At 32.5% G+C, this 17,345-nt stretch overlaps 2 protein-coding genes across 8 annotated transcripts in view; both read left to right on the top strand.

The window, feature by feature from the left end:
- Positions 1–17,345, top strand: part of LOC108912306 (carbonic anhydrase-related protein 10) — a 121,252-nt gene that overhangs the window by 54,615 nt on the left and 49,292 nt on the right. The window lies entirely within an intron of this gene.
- LOC108913617 lies at positions 15,532–17,310 on the top strand. 2 transcript variants are annotated; one of them, XM_018719185.2, is made up of 2 exons: positions 15,532–16,022; positions 16,448–17,310. In XM_018719185.2, the coding sequence occupies exons 1-2, from the start codon at positions 15,762–15,764 to the stop codon at positions 17,066–17,068; spliced, it is 882 nt and encodes a 293-aa protein (XP_018574701.2). In that variant the 5' UTR covers positions 15,532–15,761; the 3' UTR covers positions 17,069–17,310. The 2 variants fall into 2 exon arrangements, with proteins under 2 accessions (XP_018574701.2, XP_018574700.2); XM_018719184.2 differs by having other exon boundaries at positions 15,532–16,187.

Genomic DNA, 17,345 nt, shown 5'->3' with positions numbered 1-17,345 from the left:
TAAACGGATCATCATCATAATGAGATTATTTTTTATTAAATTATTAATTAAATTAACTTACCGATTTTCTAAAAATTACAATCTTGGATTGAAACATGCGATTTATTTTTATACAACTAAAGTAAAAAACTGCTGTCATTTAGTAAATTAAAGATAAACAGTTATGAAACTATCATGATATGTAGGTATTGTATATATGTTACTTTTATAGATTCGAAACCGTATTTTCTGATATCATTCTGCCCTCTACACTTGCGCTCGGCGTGATTTTGAAAATTTTACGAACTTTATCAAGGAATATTCATTTTAACGTAGAACGGCATTGGTTAGTTTTTATTCAAACTGTACATGGTTAGTTTTTATTCAAACTTTACATATTGTTAGGTGCTATATGAAAACTGAATAATTGTACACCAAATTTTAAATCCTCAGTTTTTAATATTCTTTAGAAGGAAGGTTGGGAAGAATTTTTTGACTATTATGTAAATACCGTCTTTGTGCACTAATTGGCAGTACACAATGCGTAGTGATAATCAAACTATGACGTTGCCAGAAGTATAATGTAATTTCAGTGAAAACCATAAAGTCATAATTTCTCACTAAAATTATAGATATCGATTAAGTTTTATAAGATATATTTGTTTGATTTGTAAGTTATTAGAATCCTTAGATCACTTCAAAATTTCAATCTATACAACCAAAATAGATAGTTTTATGATATTGGTTGGTTACCGATTCCTTCAACGCTGGTATAAATACTTCCGCACGCTACGCACCAGCGATATTATTTGTATCAGCGTAATTTCCGGTGATGTACCTATACTGTTTGTTTTCAAAGCTGCCGCGCATCTCCAAATATTACTTTATTATTATCGCGACCAAGCAACAGAAACTCATTCGCGTCCTTCCCTGCGAGATGTAATCGCCTTAGTATTATCCGAACACAGTGCAAGCTGGCCGTGCATTTTCTAGCCTACTTTACATAATGTTACTCCAGGGTGAGTATTCCCGCGAAAGGACCGACTCCTTTGTGTCTTTTTTTCTAAATTCACTGCGACCCCGCCTTTTCTTCTTCCACAGCACCCGGGGTTTTTTCACCTTCTTGTACTGTATGATTTCAGTCGCAGTTTCCGGTGTTTTGTTGGAAAATTTATGAGTTAGGAAGTAAGTCGGCGGAGTTATTAAGTATCCTACTCAAACCTCATTAAATTATTATGTAGGGAAGCCTCGAGACGGTTATACTTTTGATTAAACGTTTCCTTTCCTTCGCGGCGAATATTATTTTTATTCCTTAATGATTTATTGACTAGATATTCTGGCGTTCCAGTGGATAAATATTTGCATACAAACAAGTTTGAGGTATAGTCTTTCCGATGTCAATTGAAGAACCAAGGGGTTGGCAGTATGTACCAGGATCGGTCACAGACGCAGCAACTCGGCACTGAAATATTTGAAAAACTTATTCTCATATTTATTTAGCCATACCCACATATATGTCTGGTCTGGTCGTCCGGTTGAAGAATGAGCGCGCGGGCAAACGCGGTACAAACACTGCCGCACTGGGCGATCTGGCCATAAATTCAGTTATCAACAACTGGCCTAGCAGTGCAGTGCAGCATTTGGCGTGATTCAGGTAATTTTAATTTATTATAGGCACCTTCGATTACCTAATCATTCATATTACAATTGCGAAAGGGAGAAATAAGAGGGATATTTTGTTTACTAATATTATTACAACATGGCATTTTAGAGACCTTTTGGAATGGAACAAAACGAAATTTACCATCAATATAATAAAATTGTTTGAGGACATAAATAATTAAAATATGTTGTTGGCCAAATGAACATATAATAGAAATTTTCTACACATTATATACAAATTATTATAATTTTTTACCTTTAGCAGAAAACTTTTTTAGGGAAGCCTAATGAAACTTATTAAATTTTATTGCTAGGCGTTTTTATACCTACATGTTCAACTGACTTTGGAAATACTATAACTGTCTCTATTGTTGCTTTCACAAAGTATTGTACTTTTATCTTCAAGTTTGGTTAAACATTTTCATGGTACGTTGATTCTAGGAACTGGTACAATGTATTAGAATTTTGACTGTAATTACTTCGGCTTGAAATCGAACAAATATAAAGGAAAAAAATAGTTTTATATTACTTGGGCGTAACATTAACCATTTTTGGAATGCGGCGAAATATAGGTAATACTACTTATTGGAGAATTTTATGGCGAGTTCGAATCACTGAGCTGACTCAATCAATAATGTTTACTTTATAACTTATTTTTACATTATTTTATTATTTTACATACACGCGCACTTATTATTTATTTGCAGAATAATTTTGAAAATTTTGAAATGTTTAAAACAATCAAAATGTGAATTTGAAATATATGTAATAAAAATATCTAAGACACATCGCCTACAAATAAATATAACTAATGCAATATTTGAAAACTATCGAAATAGTAGTACACAAAAACACTTCCGACAAGCGACAGGTACTAATATCAAACATCAACTGATTGGTCTGCTAGCGGTATACCATCGTCATTCCGTCGCGTTATTGTGCGATGTCAACTTTATCTAATTTCATTGATCGACACAACTAGTTATTTTATTAAAAGTAAATATAAATAAATTCAAACAAAACTGTATCCAGTGCATAAAATTGTGTGGACATTCCTTAATTAACAGAAATTTCGTACATCAACTTTTGACAATTTTTTTCTGGGAAATAATTCGTTTTAGAACTGTAATTTTTTGTTTATTTTGATGCGTACTGTCGCCTATTGAAATTATGGCAGTCAAACTTCTAAAACACTATGTAATTCTCCTATAACTTTTCTACTCAAAACGTATTTTATTAAAACTGTATGAACGGAATGATCTATTCCCAATTAGTTGAAAAAAAAAAAATATTAGTATGTTTCTTTTCAAACAAAGACGGTCGCACATAATAATTATTAACGCCTTTGACATCCTAATAAACGGAATAGTCGAGAAAGCTCCAACTTTTTATTGTTCTCTATTAAAATAATCCCAAATTTAAGAGTCCTCGCCTCCCCATAAATCCCCTTTATTGTGTAGATTTCTCAGCATGCCACTTTCATTTATCCTCTCCTGGAACAACGCAGAGCTCGGGCTTTTTGATGTTCTCACAAAGTTCGTTTACTCTTTGTGATTGAACTTAACTTGATTACACTTAAACTGTTTGCCAGTTTATACCCACATTCCTCTTTTCACATTATGTATATCGGGCCAACTAACGGGCTTTATCCTCCACATGTCTGAATACCGCATATTACCAACAAAGCACCTGATATCCTACAGTGAAATTCTATTTGTTTAAACCCATCTACCCAATGAATTGTTTTCAAACTTCCACCCGAAAACAAAAAGGAGAATAGATACACGATTTCCATTGTTTATAGCTGAAGAGCCTAGAACGCAATCCTAACTGTCGTAGTTGCAATTTGTTTTTTTTTTAGATAGTAATTTCTGAATTAACTACCATTCCGTGGTCCGAGAAGCTGGGGTTTAACAGAACCACGTGGATATTCAGTTCCCTAATTTGCTTTGCAAATGTTGTATGTATTAAAATTTCCTGAATAATTAATGTAAAAATATTGTAATACTAATATTTTGGTAAATGTAAATATTATCCAAACATAGGTAGGTATTAGATATTTACCAAAGAATTATCTACCAAAATTTCCGAAAAATAATAATAATAAGGATTATTCATTTTGCTACAAACTCAAATCAGGGTAAATAGTATTTGTACCACAAATGAAAATAGAAACTGTAATGGTTTCGGTTTGAATGAAAGCTTTTAAATAAACCCATAGTTGCACATATTACGTAATTGTTTAGAAAAGCCAATTCTGGATATTCAAAAGTAGCAGTTAAGTTTGGTTAAAGTCTAAATCATATTACTTACCTCCATTTCCTAATTTCAAATCTGTAACATTCCGCTGCACCCTCCACTCCGATCTGCAACAAAAACTGTGTTAGCCAAAGTTTAATTAAACACATAAATCAGGAAGTTTTTCGCGCCGTTCCATAGACACATTACACCTGATCTGATCAGTCAAGGAAAACAACAAAGAAAAAGATAGTTAATTACAAGTTATCCCATTACGGTATCTCGTATAAAAAGGAAATCACTTTACAGTTCTGCAGATCCAATTCTGAGAGAATAATCGCGTCGGATGGCACAATACCATCATCCCCCTCGTGCATCGGAACCAGAACTGGGACGAAAAAGAAATAGGATAATTAAGGCATTACTTTAAAATACTGTCAATCAATGTGTGATGTATTGTGCAAGATCTTGACATAAAGGTTTATTTCACTTATCAGTGAAATATGTTTTCTGCAGTTCATATTAGAAGAGCTACTACAATGCACAGAAAGTCGGCTTTGGCTCCATCCATAGTATCCGCCAAATCTATGGTTTCAAATTACTTTTTAATCAAGCAAGCAAAAATTGTTGATTATTAATAAAAGAAATATAAAAAAAAAATTGATTTTGTTGCATTACTATTTCACAATAATTTATACAAATAAGAATTCCTGTTTCTTGCATCACTGGGTATTAAATCATACTCCGGTTTATACGTGACCAACGCGATTTTTTTAGAAACTTTACTAACTCCGGGGTAAACTCGCTGCTATCGAGGACGCGTATTATAAGAGGAACGGATTCACGCTTCAGGAAATGAATCGACTAGATGAGATTGATATCCTGATAAACGAGTTGCTCTATAAAGCTCCTCAAGATGAAGACTTTCTTTGGCTCCTTTGTAAACCGGAGGATACAAGCGACGGGTGTCAGTCACAGGGAGGGAGTTCTTCACTCGCTTTCACTTTATGTTGTGGCCTGTTTTCTCTACTAAAATTCCTACTTATAGAAATCCCTTTCAGGTGTGTGGTGCGTGGCTAAGTCCGTATTTATTCTGCCATTGTTTGATTATTATTTATAGGACAGGATCTTTGGTGGATTTCCCTGCGTGGTTTATGGCTGTGGTATTTTGATTTAGTGCGTGTCCTTTATTTTTATAAAATCATAAAAATACATAATTATGTATAAGGGATTTTCTCTTATTACATTTTGAAAACGGAAACGGAGACAAAATAATAATTAAATTGCAATCAACAGAGTATGTTGACTTTGCTTCTATGAAATATGTATATATGTATATCAAATACCTCCCTCCCTTAGTAAGAATTATTTCATGGTAATAGCTGGAAAGTGACGTAAATGAAAGTTTAAACTTCAAGTACTTTAATTACCTGTTTCTAGCTGTATATATGTACCTACATATATCAAAACAGTTCTTCCGAGTATCATTCCACACAAAACATGCTACAAATCGGTTAACATAGTGGACGCATCGTGCATATACCCCTAGGCTTATCCATTACGTGCGCTGGATCAAAAGATTAAACTCGAAGACCGCTGGTGGAGCTGCTACATGTCCAGGGAACTGTTTCATCTGCCTAAAATTACTCTTAAACGAGGACAGACCGTGTGCTACACTAAATAGTGATTTCGTTGGCGGAAATGTAAGCAATCAATACGATTAACGTTATAAATGGAAAAATAAGTCAAAATCGAGGGGAGAATACTCATGAGGTTCTATGGTATACATCTACATAAGAGGAGATATAATTGGAATTTCTTTATAACTTTACAATTAGGAGTTATTTTGATGTATCAAGAATATTCTGAGGATTTAAAGGGATGTGTAGAATTTATCGGAGTTATTGTTGATTTGGGGCATACACGTTGCTTTAATTTCATTTAAGGTTTCGTGTTTGTGACGATTTGGTACTTGGTTTGAAGATTCGGGTAGTACCTACCTATGTATTGCAAATTATATAGTGTGAATCGTAAATATGTACACAATCATATTTTAACAACAAATTAAAATGTAACAACAGACTACATGTTTATACTAAATTATAATTTGCATAACTTTGTTTTATTTAAGTATCTAATTTATTCTGAATTAATATTGAAAACGCAGGGAGCTGTTCGTAACACAGAAGAGAGAGTTTAAAATTAAAACTTGAAGTAATGGTTTGTGAATTGACGGGAGTAATGGCATACGAGCTTATTAGAATGTCTGTTAAAAGCTAGTTGTAGAATAAAAAATATTCTGAGAAAAACACTTCAATGGTCAATGTATAAAAAGAAGTCATAGTATAAATTTGTTTTTAGTGACGTGAAAAATTATAAGGGCACATAGACGATTCTTATGTACTGTGAAGTTTTCAGTGCGTCTGTACTCTTTTAATAAAAAAATTACATGCAGCGAATTGATAAGCGTTCTTTCAGTGTGGAATCGCTGGACCAAGCCCGAAGAACGGGCAGGATAGTAATCGCTACTCCGTTTCCAAGCGGCCGCCGCTTTCCATCAGGCCCGTGCCTCTCGGTTGTCCAGATAACAAACCCATTATGCTTCCATATACCTGAATTACGGGAGCTGTCAGCGCCACCTGTTCCCCCGATAGATTTACCCGCATTCCTCTTATGATTCAATTAACGAAGTAATTATTAATTAACCCAAATCGATTATTAGGTGTATATTGAGTTTATGTTTCGACATTTTGCTACCCGTCGCATAGGATATATTATTTTCTCCTCACTAGTACAAGACGATATGTGTGAACAATTTTTAAATTTAAACGAAGGGGTTGTGAGTATTTTGGCGAGGCAAAAATAATTTAATTAAAACGACCTTGGTTTTGACGTCCGGCTTTGTTTGATTAATTCTTAGAAAAGTTTAAAGTTTCAATAAACTGTTAGTAAATGAAAGGGATTACTCTTTTCCTTGATTATCCGCTGACTGAGTTGAGTCCTAAAATGAAATAGGTAGATACTTATTATATAAAATAAACTTTAAATAACAAATATTTGCCCCAAGCTGTACCAACTGCACCGTATAACGCTATAATGTCACTTTTAAATGTAAAATCGAAGAAATCCATTTTAGCCCAAAAGAAATTAGAGAATTTTAATTGCCCCCGAAATTTTAAACATTTTCAAACTTTAAAGTAATTGTTGCAGAATGGATTGAAAATTGGTAAATAATGTAAAACAGATTTAAACATTTAAAATCATATACCATTATTGATAATCCACTTTGTATATGTTATGAATGTGCAATTGGATAACAGTTTACAGTTTACTTAAGGTGCATGTTTGAGTGACACAAATTTTAACCAAACATAAATGTAGTGGTATCGATTGCGACTGCCATTCGTCCTCGAACTAATTAGCCATTTCTCCAAATAATCCAGAACTAAATATAAATTACTTGAAATTGGGCTATGCCACTCAGACAGAGGCATGTTTTATGGATAAGTGACGGATATGCACAATGAAAAACGACTCGGTACACACGGATTTATCGATTTGACGTTCTGCTGTCGTTTTGAAGAGTTTAGTATCATCTGTTGTCGGAATATTGTCCTTTTTTGCTTAATTGCACTAATAATTTATCCCTAGTATGACGCTAACGACATAAACCTTTATTTATAACCCTTTACTGTGCAGGAGAATTTAAACTGATGATTTGTGCGCGAGTTTCTTATGCAATAATATTTGATCCAACTGAAATACATAGGTACCTATGCTTAATTTAAATAGAACAAATCCTTAGTATTAACGGACCAAAAGTAAGTGTTTGCTATTTTCTGATATACTAGAAGAATTTATACAAATCAAAAATCTTGTTATAGAATTATCTTTTTCCACATATTTTACAGCTAGGGACTTTTCGCACCCTATAAGGATTGACATGTCACGGATGACATAACTTCTGAAGAGATTCGCGAGCTTTTTTATTCGTAGAAGTATATTTTTATGATTTGGGGAAGCTTATTGAAATAAAAGGAATTGGAAAAGGAAAATATGGGATCTTCCATTTTTTCTTTATTGTTATTGAAACGATAAATCTTATTTCTAGATAAAAAATTATTTGTATTCACATTTTCAAATAGCAAAGATGTTTGTTATATACTTATGATATTAGGATATACAGGGCGCTTCCGAAATGTATGCATAAAGTTAAGGGAATCATAGTACATCGTGGCATGGGGCGTTAAAACTTTATTATTGTTTTAAATAAAGTTTTACTCATATCTTTTCCAAAAAATAATGTAACATGGATTACAATTTGGTATGGAAAAAATTTTTGCGACTGTTCAAGTACGTTAGTCTTATTAGTTTTTCACCATTTGCTAGAGATTCCTAGTTAGTGGTCGAAAACTAACAACACCTAAGTACTTATTTAGCTTGTACTAAATATCAATCAATACACTCTTTTTTTTTGGAAAAGGTATTACTGAAAGTAGACGACGATACCTAGGTCTTTAAGAAAAAAAATTTTTGCACTCCTTTCCAAAGGCGCATCCTTAGGGAGCGTTCTTTTGAGTAATGATTTATCTATTTACTATTCTGGCTCCAGTCCACAACAAAAAAAAATACACAATACTTACTTTAGACCGCAAAATTTAAATATTTGATTGTTTAAACAAGTCGTTACGGATATATATCACTTCTGCTTATATGTTTAATATTCCGGAACCACTGACCGGTGTTCGGAGTCCGTTTTCCGCCTTGACGTGTTTTGTTTTATGAACAACCCTCCCGGTCACACGTAAAAGAGCAGTCAGAGACAGCCCATCTGTTATGGTGTGTCCCGGTTGGACAGCCATTACTTATATTCTGCATTGCAGATCATTCTAATAGCTTCGGAAATTATTTTAATCCGCATTTGCACCCTATTTCGAACCTTTCCGGGACCCAATTTCATAATACAGGTATTCCGGCGCTGATGGATCGAGTAACGTGCAGGAGGCATTATTTTTATTTATTAAAAAGGGGTTTTTCGTCATTTTTTAAGCTCACACGTTTATGAGGAACATGCTGCCTTTTCCTTTGAAATTACGTAGGCCCGAGAGAGGCGCAAAAAGGTCATTAGGTATAAGTATTTTTCAAATAAATATTTCCGCGTTTCGAAGTAGATTCGGGAAAATTTAACACAAAAATATACATTCATTCATTAATTACTTATTATCATGAAATCATTGTATGGACTCCGAAGAGAGTTTGAGTATTTATGGCGTTTTAAAAACGTAAAAAATAAACTTACTTTTTGTGAATCTCAGGTCAATGACTTTTGACATTGACCTAGTCAGATGAATCACTACGTAAAATAGAAAGGGACGCATTTAGGAATTTTAAAACAAGTAATATTAAACGGTTACAAAATTCTAAACAAAATACGGAATGTATCTACTTTTTTTTCTTATCAAGCCATTTCAGCAGTAAATCGGAGCTAGACATATTAAATTAAAACGGTAATAAAATTAAACCGCCATGAACGCTTTATATTTAAGCCTTACTAAAACTATTTTGAAAAAATTTTTTAGTGCATTAAGAGTCGAACCCTAAAATATAGGTATAGTTTACATCGAAAAGAAGAATTCGGGTAGTTTAGACGGCAGAGGGAAAATTATTTGCATATAAAGGGCAGCGGTGCACACGATTTCTCCGCCGCAACCGCAACAATGCCGGGTTTACATAAATATCTTAACTCAGTGGAGACTTGTAATTTCACCTTTACGATTTTAAAGTAAACCGCACTAAATCTCCCGGGTCCGGTACACTTGTTTTATTAAAGGGATGCGGTTTAAGCAGTAGTTTATCCGAGCTTTCGTATAATTATAGGATTAACTCACGCCCAGGCCACAAAAACAGCTTTGCCGGCCAGTTCTTTAATTTTCTGGTGATAATACCGGAATGAGTAAAGGGTTGCTATTAGTCACGGTGGTTATCTGCGTGCTTTATTAATAAACGGACGCCTTTTGCAATAGCGCAGATAAATTATGGCCATATTTTCCACTTTTTTTTTTGTCGATCTATTAAAAATATAAAAACCGCGTCTGCATCGAGGTAATTTGTATTTTTTGTGGAGTTCGGTTCAAACGGTTATTTCTGTTTTAGTTGGGTCGATAGGAAAGTTCGCAGATAGCTGGATTTTTAGCTTGAGTAGTGAAACATGTCCTAACAACGATTGGATTGAAAGGTTTAGATGGATTGAAGGAGTACATCGACGCCAAAGGACACATAAACAGATTAGACCTGAAAACTCTGGAAATCCCCCAACCACGTACTGAATGGAGATCGCAGGAATTAACTGAGTCCCTTTGTGATTTTCTGAATAGCTCAACTCGATGCAGAAAAAATTATTATCGAAATACTTTTATGTGAATCTCAAATATTTAAGTAGGTGAAAAGTAATAAATAAAAATCCAAAAATTCATCTTGATGCAAATTTTACTTGAGACAACAGAGGAATTTATTTTAACTAGAGATGAAACGCCCCTAAAATTAAAAAATTGCAATTATTTATTTATAAATAAAAACTTTACAGCACTTTTCTGTTGAATGAATGGAAATTTTGAAATAATAATTATTTTGTTTTATCAGTGCCACATCAATCTGTTTTAAATGAAGCAATCAGGACTCCTGTTTTTATGAGGATAATAAATCTTCAGAAAAATTTTGGTATATGTCAACTATTGAAAATTCTACGTTTGAAAGTTATTAGAGAACATGTATGGAAACTTGAATAGCACGTATTTCAAAAAGTAAACACTTTTTGAAAATATATACAGCATGTTAAACTTCAAATGAATACACTTTTAAAATCAAAATTTTAAAACTTGCAGTTGATTCGTTGTTTAGAAAAAATGTATACCTATTAAATTTTCAACATTGTGCATTGACACACGAGAATAAATAAAAATGTTTTTTTTTCATTTTAAAGCAAAGTAGGCTGCTGTCGTAGTGTCTACAATATTCAACAAAGTTTAGTGCGGTTAAAATCAGATTCACTTAAATCAATTTACTAAAATTTGCATCTGTTTAATTATTGAATTAAATCGAATCTACTTCCTAAAGCTTTGATAACATTTCCCAGATGTCACATTTTAAATTATTTTATTAGAAAATTATTTATTGATGTATGAATAAAAAACCTTGAAACATGTTAACATCAAGTTTGCATTTGTAAGAAAAATTAAATATGTACCTCAAAATCTTCAATGAGTTGAATGCCCTTGGCACAAAGATATTAGATTTATTTGCAGGTGTTTCAGGGTAAATGAATTTCATAATTATATCCTACATGACTACGCCAGATGTTCTTGAGATAGCTCAAACAAAATCCCTTAGGGAAATGTTTAGGAATCGTTCATTCAATATCGTCTTTTAGGGAATATGTATACATATAATCACGTTAAGATAGTGTATATAAAAAATTATTTATAATTTCATATACTAAACTTGACCACTATTTTGTACTACTTAATAAGGAACTATAACTGAAACTACTCAAGTTGTCTTTTAGGTACTGTTATATCAGATCTCGTGAAGTCTATTATTAGATTGTGATTGTTTTCTTAGAGACGAAAATACTTTATTTCATTTTGGCACAATAAAATATTGCAAACTGCTACCCCGAGACTACTCAGCCGTATTTTTGAGGCAACCCTCATTAATTCCAGCGAAGGTGTTTAAAATAGTAATGTAAGGTAAAATATGGGGTAATTAAGTAACCTTGTTTGCCACAGAACGAAGATAGTGCAGTTTTTTATAGTAAACCCGATTAACGATAAGGCAATAAAACCGTCGTAAAGGTCGAAAGGAGAAAAGAAGGACGGGAAATGCTAAAAGGGGACGAAACACTACGTGTTGTTTTCCAGCAGACCCCGTGAATAATAAACTAGTCTAATTGTGTTACGACCAGGTACTGTCGAATGGATAAGTCATTGTTTAATGGCTCTGAAAGATTAAAAAAGTCACTTGCAGTAAAACGTGTACCTACTGCTCAGGTCACATAAATATCTTTTTTGCTTTCATGTTTTCTAAATGTTTCCATCGGATATTTTCGTTTATACAGAATTAACTCGGAATTGAAACATTATTCTCATATTTTAATTTTGTTAATTGATTAGTATACATGCATTTAGTGCATCCTTCTAATTATTAAAACGACTCTTGTGAAAGACAAAAAATGTTGGTGTTGAAAAATGGTCTGCTAAAATACGACGTTAAATTTACAAAAAATACCACCTGGAAACAAGAAATATGGTGATATAGGAAAAAAAATTCTAAGAAAGATGTTTTTTCCTATGGCACATAAACGGCGAAGTTAACCTAAAATATTCATAAAACTCAAAAAATAAAATATAAACGAACTCTAATCGAAAAAAGTTCTAGCTATTAAAAAACCTATCGATTCGTATTTTTAAATATGTCGATTGCAAATTAAGGTATTGAAAGTTGTTACTTCTGTAAATGGAGCCCTCGGCAAGCAAAAAAAGTGCCTTCTTTAAAATTAAAAGATATTAAAAATTTTCGAGTTCTATCGATTTTTGGAAAAAAAGGTCAATCGGCTCTTCTTGCTCGACGAATAGTAGTAGAGAAACGAATCAGGGAAGTGGGATTTTTTTTCTTGCTTACAGCAAGTAACAAGTTTCAAAACCTTAATTTGTAAGAGATACAACAATGTTTTCGATATATCTCGAAAAGTAATATAGCAATCGATATATTTAAAAAAATAGATTGTTTTAATAGCTACAACTTTCTCATTTAATTTTTTCCGATTGGAGTTCAAGTTTATTTTTTATTAGAGAAAAACTGTTTATTTTTACTGATTTTTTTAGGTTAACTTCGCCGTTTATGCGCTAAAGGAAAAAAAAAACTGTCTCTTCGATTTTTTCCAGGTGGTATTTTTTGTAAACTCTTCTACCTATTCATTGGATTAAATAGAATTTGATCGATTTTTGAGAAACTTTCTAATTTCAAGAAGACTTGGAAAAAAATGAGATACGACAAAATGTTATTATGAAAAGAATTCATGCTGAAATGTAAAATTTTAATAAGTGCTATTTTGTGGTATCTCATACTTTACTTTTGAACAAGATATGAAGAAAACTTATTGAACTTCACAAATTTTTCAATACTAACACTTTTTTTTGTTTCTTAAAAGAGTTGTTTCACATGTATGTATATTTATTTATTTATTTTTACTTTAAACCAACGACAATTTTTTTCCACACCGAAGGCAAAAATAATTAAAGTAATATTATTATTAACAACAACAATACCTACACTGTAATATAGCAATGCACTCAAGAACATGGATCAGCCGCGTAAGGAGGAAGTATAACGTATGTACTAGGTATCTTTAAAAAAAAAGGCTTTCATGCTATCTTGTCGAAATTTAATTTTCTCGAGGCAGAACGAACGTAAACTATCCGAACAATTTCGAGTTATAAAATAAAATTCTCCCGATGCTTTGACATGGTTCAGCTTGTCGCAAAATATTGGCTTCAATAAGATATAAAACGGAAATATATAAAATTTTTGTTTTTAATAAAACGATGTATATGCAATATAAAGGATGTAAATCCATATGACACAATTTCACGGTATCCTTTCCCATATAAAGCGCTCCGCCTAGGTCGCAATAAATTCCGAAATCTTCTCAAGATCAAGTGTCTCAAATACAGATGCTGAGACAATGTCTTTTCAAAATCAAATCTGAAGCTGGGGGATAATCCAATATGTGAATTTTCCGATTCACCGTTCTATATTTGTTCCCGATTTGAGTGTTTGTTCCGATAATATTTGCGCGCTTGTTTATGACAACTCTGAATGATTTTTTGGAGTTCGTCACGTACTAAACTCCGGTATTTTATCCGGATAAACGTATTTTTTACAACTCAATAAACAAAACTGCAGAACGCCCTTTTCCTGAATTTTATGAAGAAAATCCAGTTCGGGGGCATTTTAAATCAATTGGCAACATACTAACTAATAAATACTCGAATTTAAAATTGTACAGAGGACAACTGTTAAATACATACATAGGTACATACATATATGTATATATAGTGTATTAAGGTTTTAGCCCATATACAATTCGAGAACATACAAAGATAAAACGTGGAGCACCAACATTTTGAATATACTGGTTGCTCCCGTAATGCGCTTATATTCTTACAGTTATTCATTCTATTTTACGCCGTGATAATGCTGAAACGAGTTCCATCTTTCGGTCCAACTATACGGATTCATCCCGGCCTAATCTCTTGGTGGGATAAAATCGATCTACGAATTTGCTGCGGGAACTACGCAAACTGAATGTAGTTTTTACTTTCCTTAAGTAAGGGTTATCGCGATTTGTAACTTTACTCTTTTGTAACAATAAAAAATATTCCGGTTCTCCTATAATCCAAGATTGCCCCTTAATCAGAGGAAGAATTTTCTTCGGTTAACCATCAGTCTCTCTTATACTATTTTAGAGGTATTAATTCAATTTAAAAAATCTTATTAAATGAAATCGACGTTCTTCGCCACCAGAAACTTACGTTTGCAAAATATATACCTAACTCCTTAACTAACTCTATGGATAAATCTCCCAACTAGGATAGAAATTGCCTCACTGCAAACTGTTACAACAGTAAATTAGCAACTATTTTATAATTATGGCTATTAAATATAATTTTATATTTGAGAGATCTCCACTAATTCGATTTGTATTTAAATTCCACGGTTGTATGGGATATAATTTATTTCTGTTTCTTCTCACTCTTGTATTCATAACGCTCAACAAGACACAACTTCCATTTTCAGTGCTAATTGATTTATCTCCGGCTCGTTGACGCTCGACTTTTTGCAGCTAATGGTGTAATTCATAGCAGCTTATGGACAACGCGGCTTATCAGATTTGTTGTCGTTCAGCCTCCAGATGAGGCCGTATCGATAGAGCCGATTCTTGCTGGTTTTATAGTAATTGCGTTCAAACCTCCCGTCTTGTGTTATAAAGAATAATTGCCAACGCGAAGGTAGAAAATCAGGAAACCTGATTTATGGTTTGTTTATACGCTAGAAAAAATAATTTATGGTAGAAGCGTGTAAAATGCTGCAGATTTAACGTGAGTTTGGCAATTTTTTCATTTTTAGAAAACTTTTCAATTAATGAATTATTTATTACTATTTTACCATCACCTGTATAATTGTTAGGGTATTAGTCAAACTTAGAAATGAAAATATTTCGATAAATTCTCTGTAATTTTTGTTAGTACGTAGTATTGCAGGAATTTTATCTAATAATTGTAAGAGCTGCCATCTAGCATTTTCATTCCTAAGCTTAACTGGAAGAATAATAGGATTGTTTACAAACTTGGAGATTGCTATCTGAAGAGTAAATAAATCGAGGTACGAAAAGTTGATTAGCAGAAATATTTTTTAAGCGTCGTTTTTCAGTCTCAACGCATTCCGTTTGCCTAATTAACAAATCCTCTCTAAATCTGTAAACACTAAAACAATTGAAATATATACGGTGTACCTAATGGGGGTCATATTTATATGGAGACTACCAGTCAAGGCCTTTAGAAAAACGTGTCATAAGTTTGTTTTTCTACACCCGTATTATAACAATGCACTTATATGCCCATAATCCGTTTCATAATGATACCCATTACGATACAGATTTTTCATTACGATACAGATTTTTAATCAATAGAAACCCATAATTTTTCAATCAAGCATGCTGTGCATTTGACGTTTATCCTAGGTTCCTATGTAATTATTTTAGATGTCAAAATCAGTACGTATTAAATTTTCGTAGATACCTAGCTAAACTTCGATAATTTATCAAAATGTCTGATATCAGCGATATAGAAGAATTACCATCGACTCCTCCACACATATCGGAGAAAGCAGAAAATGCAGTTCAAAATATTTTACCCCAAAAATCTAAGAAAGTGTACGAAAAACTTTATCAACGGTTTATGGACTGGAGAAATACAAATAATATTTCGACATTCTCCGAAAATGTTTTAATTGCTTATTTTCAAGAATTGATGGAAACTATGAAATCATCTAGTACATGGACACATTATTCAATAATAAAAACGTTGGTAAATATAAACCATAATATAAACATTTCTAAATATAAGAAACTACAAGCTTTATTAAAGCGAAAGTCCGAAGGATATGTTGGAAAAAAAGCAAAAATATTTTCACCTGAACAAATAAAAACGTTTATCGACGAAGCACCCGATGAACGGTTTTTATTTTTAAAAGTAAGTATCTATCTAACATTGCATTTTTAAAAAAATTTCATGATTACATTTTCCATTCGACTCATGCATGATAGGTATATTTCATTAATTTCGAGCAAACTCATAAACCGAACTCGTGGCCGAGCGGGTTAAGGCGCTCAATTTGGACTAGACTACAGTATGAGATCCGGGTTCGAAACCAGCCTAGGTCATCCTGCTTTTTTTTTTTTTTTTTTTTTTTTTTTTTTCTTCTCTTTATTTATTATTGTTGTTTTTTTTAGGTAGCAATGATTTTTGGAATAATGGGAGCATGTCGAAGGCATGAACTACATGACCTAAAATGTGAAAATGTCAAAGATATGAATGGAATCTTAATTGTTAATGTGATAGAAACTAAAACAAAAGTACAACGAACATTTACAATTACCGGCAAATACTACGAAATTAGTAAAAAATATATGAATCTACGGCCTAAAATTTGCCCCACCCCATCTTTTTTCGTTAATTATTTAAATGGAAAATGCACAATTCAAAACATTGGTATTAATAAATTTGGTGATATAGGGAAGAAAATAGCAACATATTTAAATCTGCCTGATCCGAATTTATATACAGGGCATTGTTTTCGTAGGACATCTGCAACCGTATTAGTAGATGCCGGTGGTGATATTACTACATTAAAACGCCATGGTGGCTGGAAATCCAATTCAGTGGCAGAAGGCTACATTGAAAATTCGGTTCAGAATAAAATCAGCATTTCCAATACAATATTGAACTCTATTGAGACTAGCAATAATGAAATAAATGTAAATATTCCTTCCACTTCCAGATCAGTGGGACCTGGAATAAACTTTTCAAACTGCACAATAAATAATCTTAATATTTTTAAGAAATCGGATTAATTACAATTATTATATGTTGAATATAAATACAAATAAAATGTTTATAGTTTTCTTGTATCTATGGCAATACCAATACCCGAGGTATTAATTACAATTTTGTAGATTTTTTTTTATAGAAATACGAATAATTACTGTTACCTATTGTGTTCAATAAAAATATAAAATTTATGGTTTTTGATTATTTATCGGGTGTAGAAAAAATAGCGTATGCAACTCTCATGTAATGGTTATTAATACACTCGCATAAACCATACGAAACTCGCCTTCGGCTCTTTTG

The sequence above is a fragment of the Anoplophora glabripennis genome, unplaced genomic scaffold, assembly GCF_000390285.2.
Source record: "Anoplophora glabripennis isolate ALB-LARVAE unplaced genomic scaffold, Agla_2.0 scaffold183, whole genome shotgun sequence".
Taxonomy (NCBI): Eukaryota; Metazoa; Arthropoda; class Insecta; order Coleoptera; family Cerambycidae; genus Anoplophora; species Anoplophora glabripennis.
The sequence above is the reverse complement of the archived record's forward strand: the minus strand, read 5'-3'. Positions and strand labels throughout refer to the sequence as shown.

What these genes read in the sequence shown, in the direction of transcription:
- LOC108913617 (XM_018719184.2), top strand. Translation starts at nt 15,762, where the DNA reads ATGTCTGATATCAGCGATATAGAAGAATTACCATCGACTCCTCCACAC. An exon ending in AACGGTTTTTATTTTTAAAA is followed by an intron (nt 16,188 to 16,447) that starts GTAAGTATCTAT and finishes TGTTTTTTTTAG; the next exon opens with GTAGCAATGATTTTTGGAAT.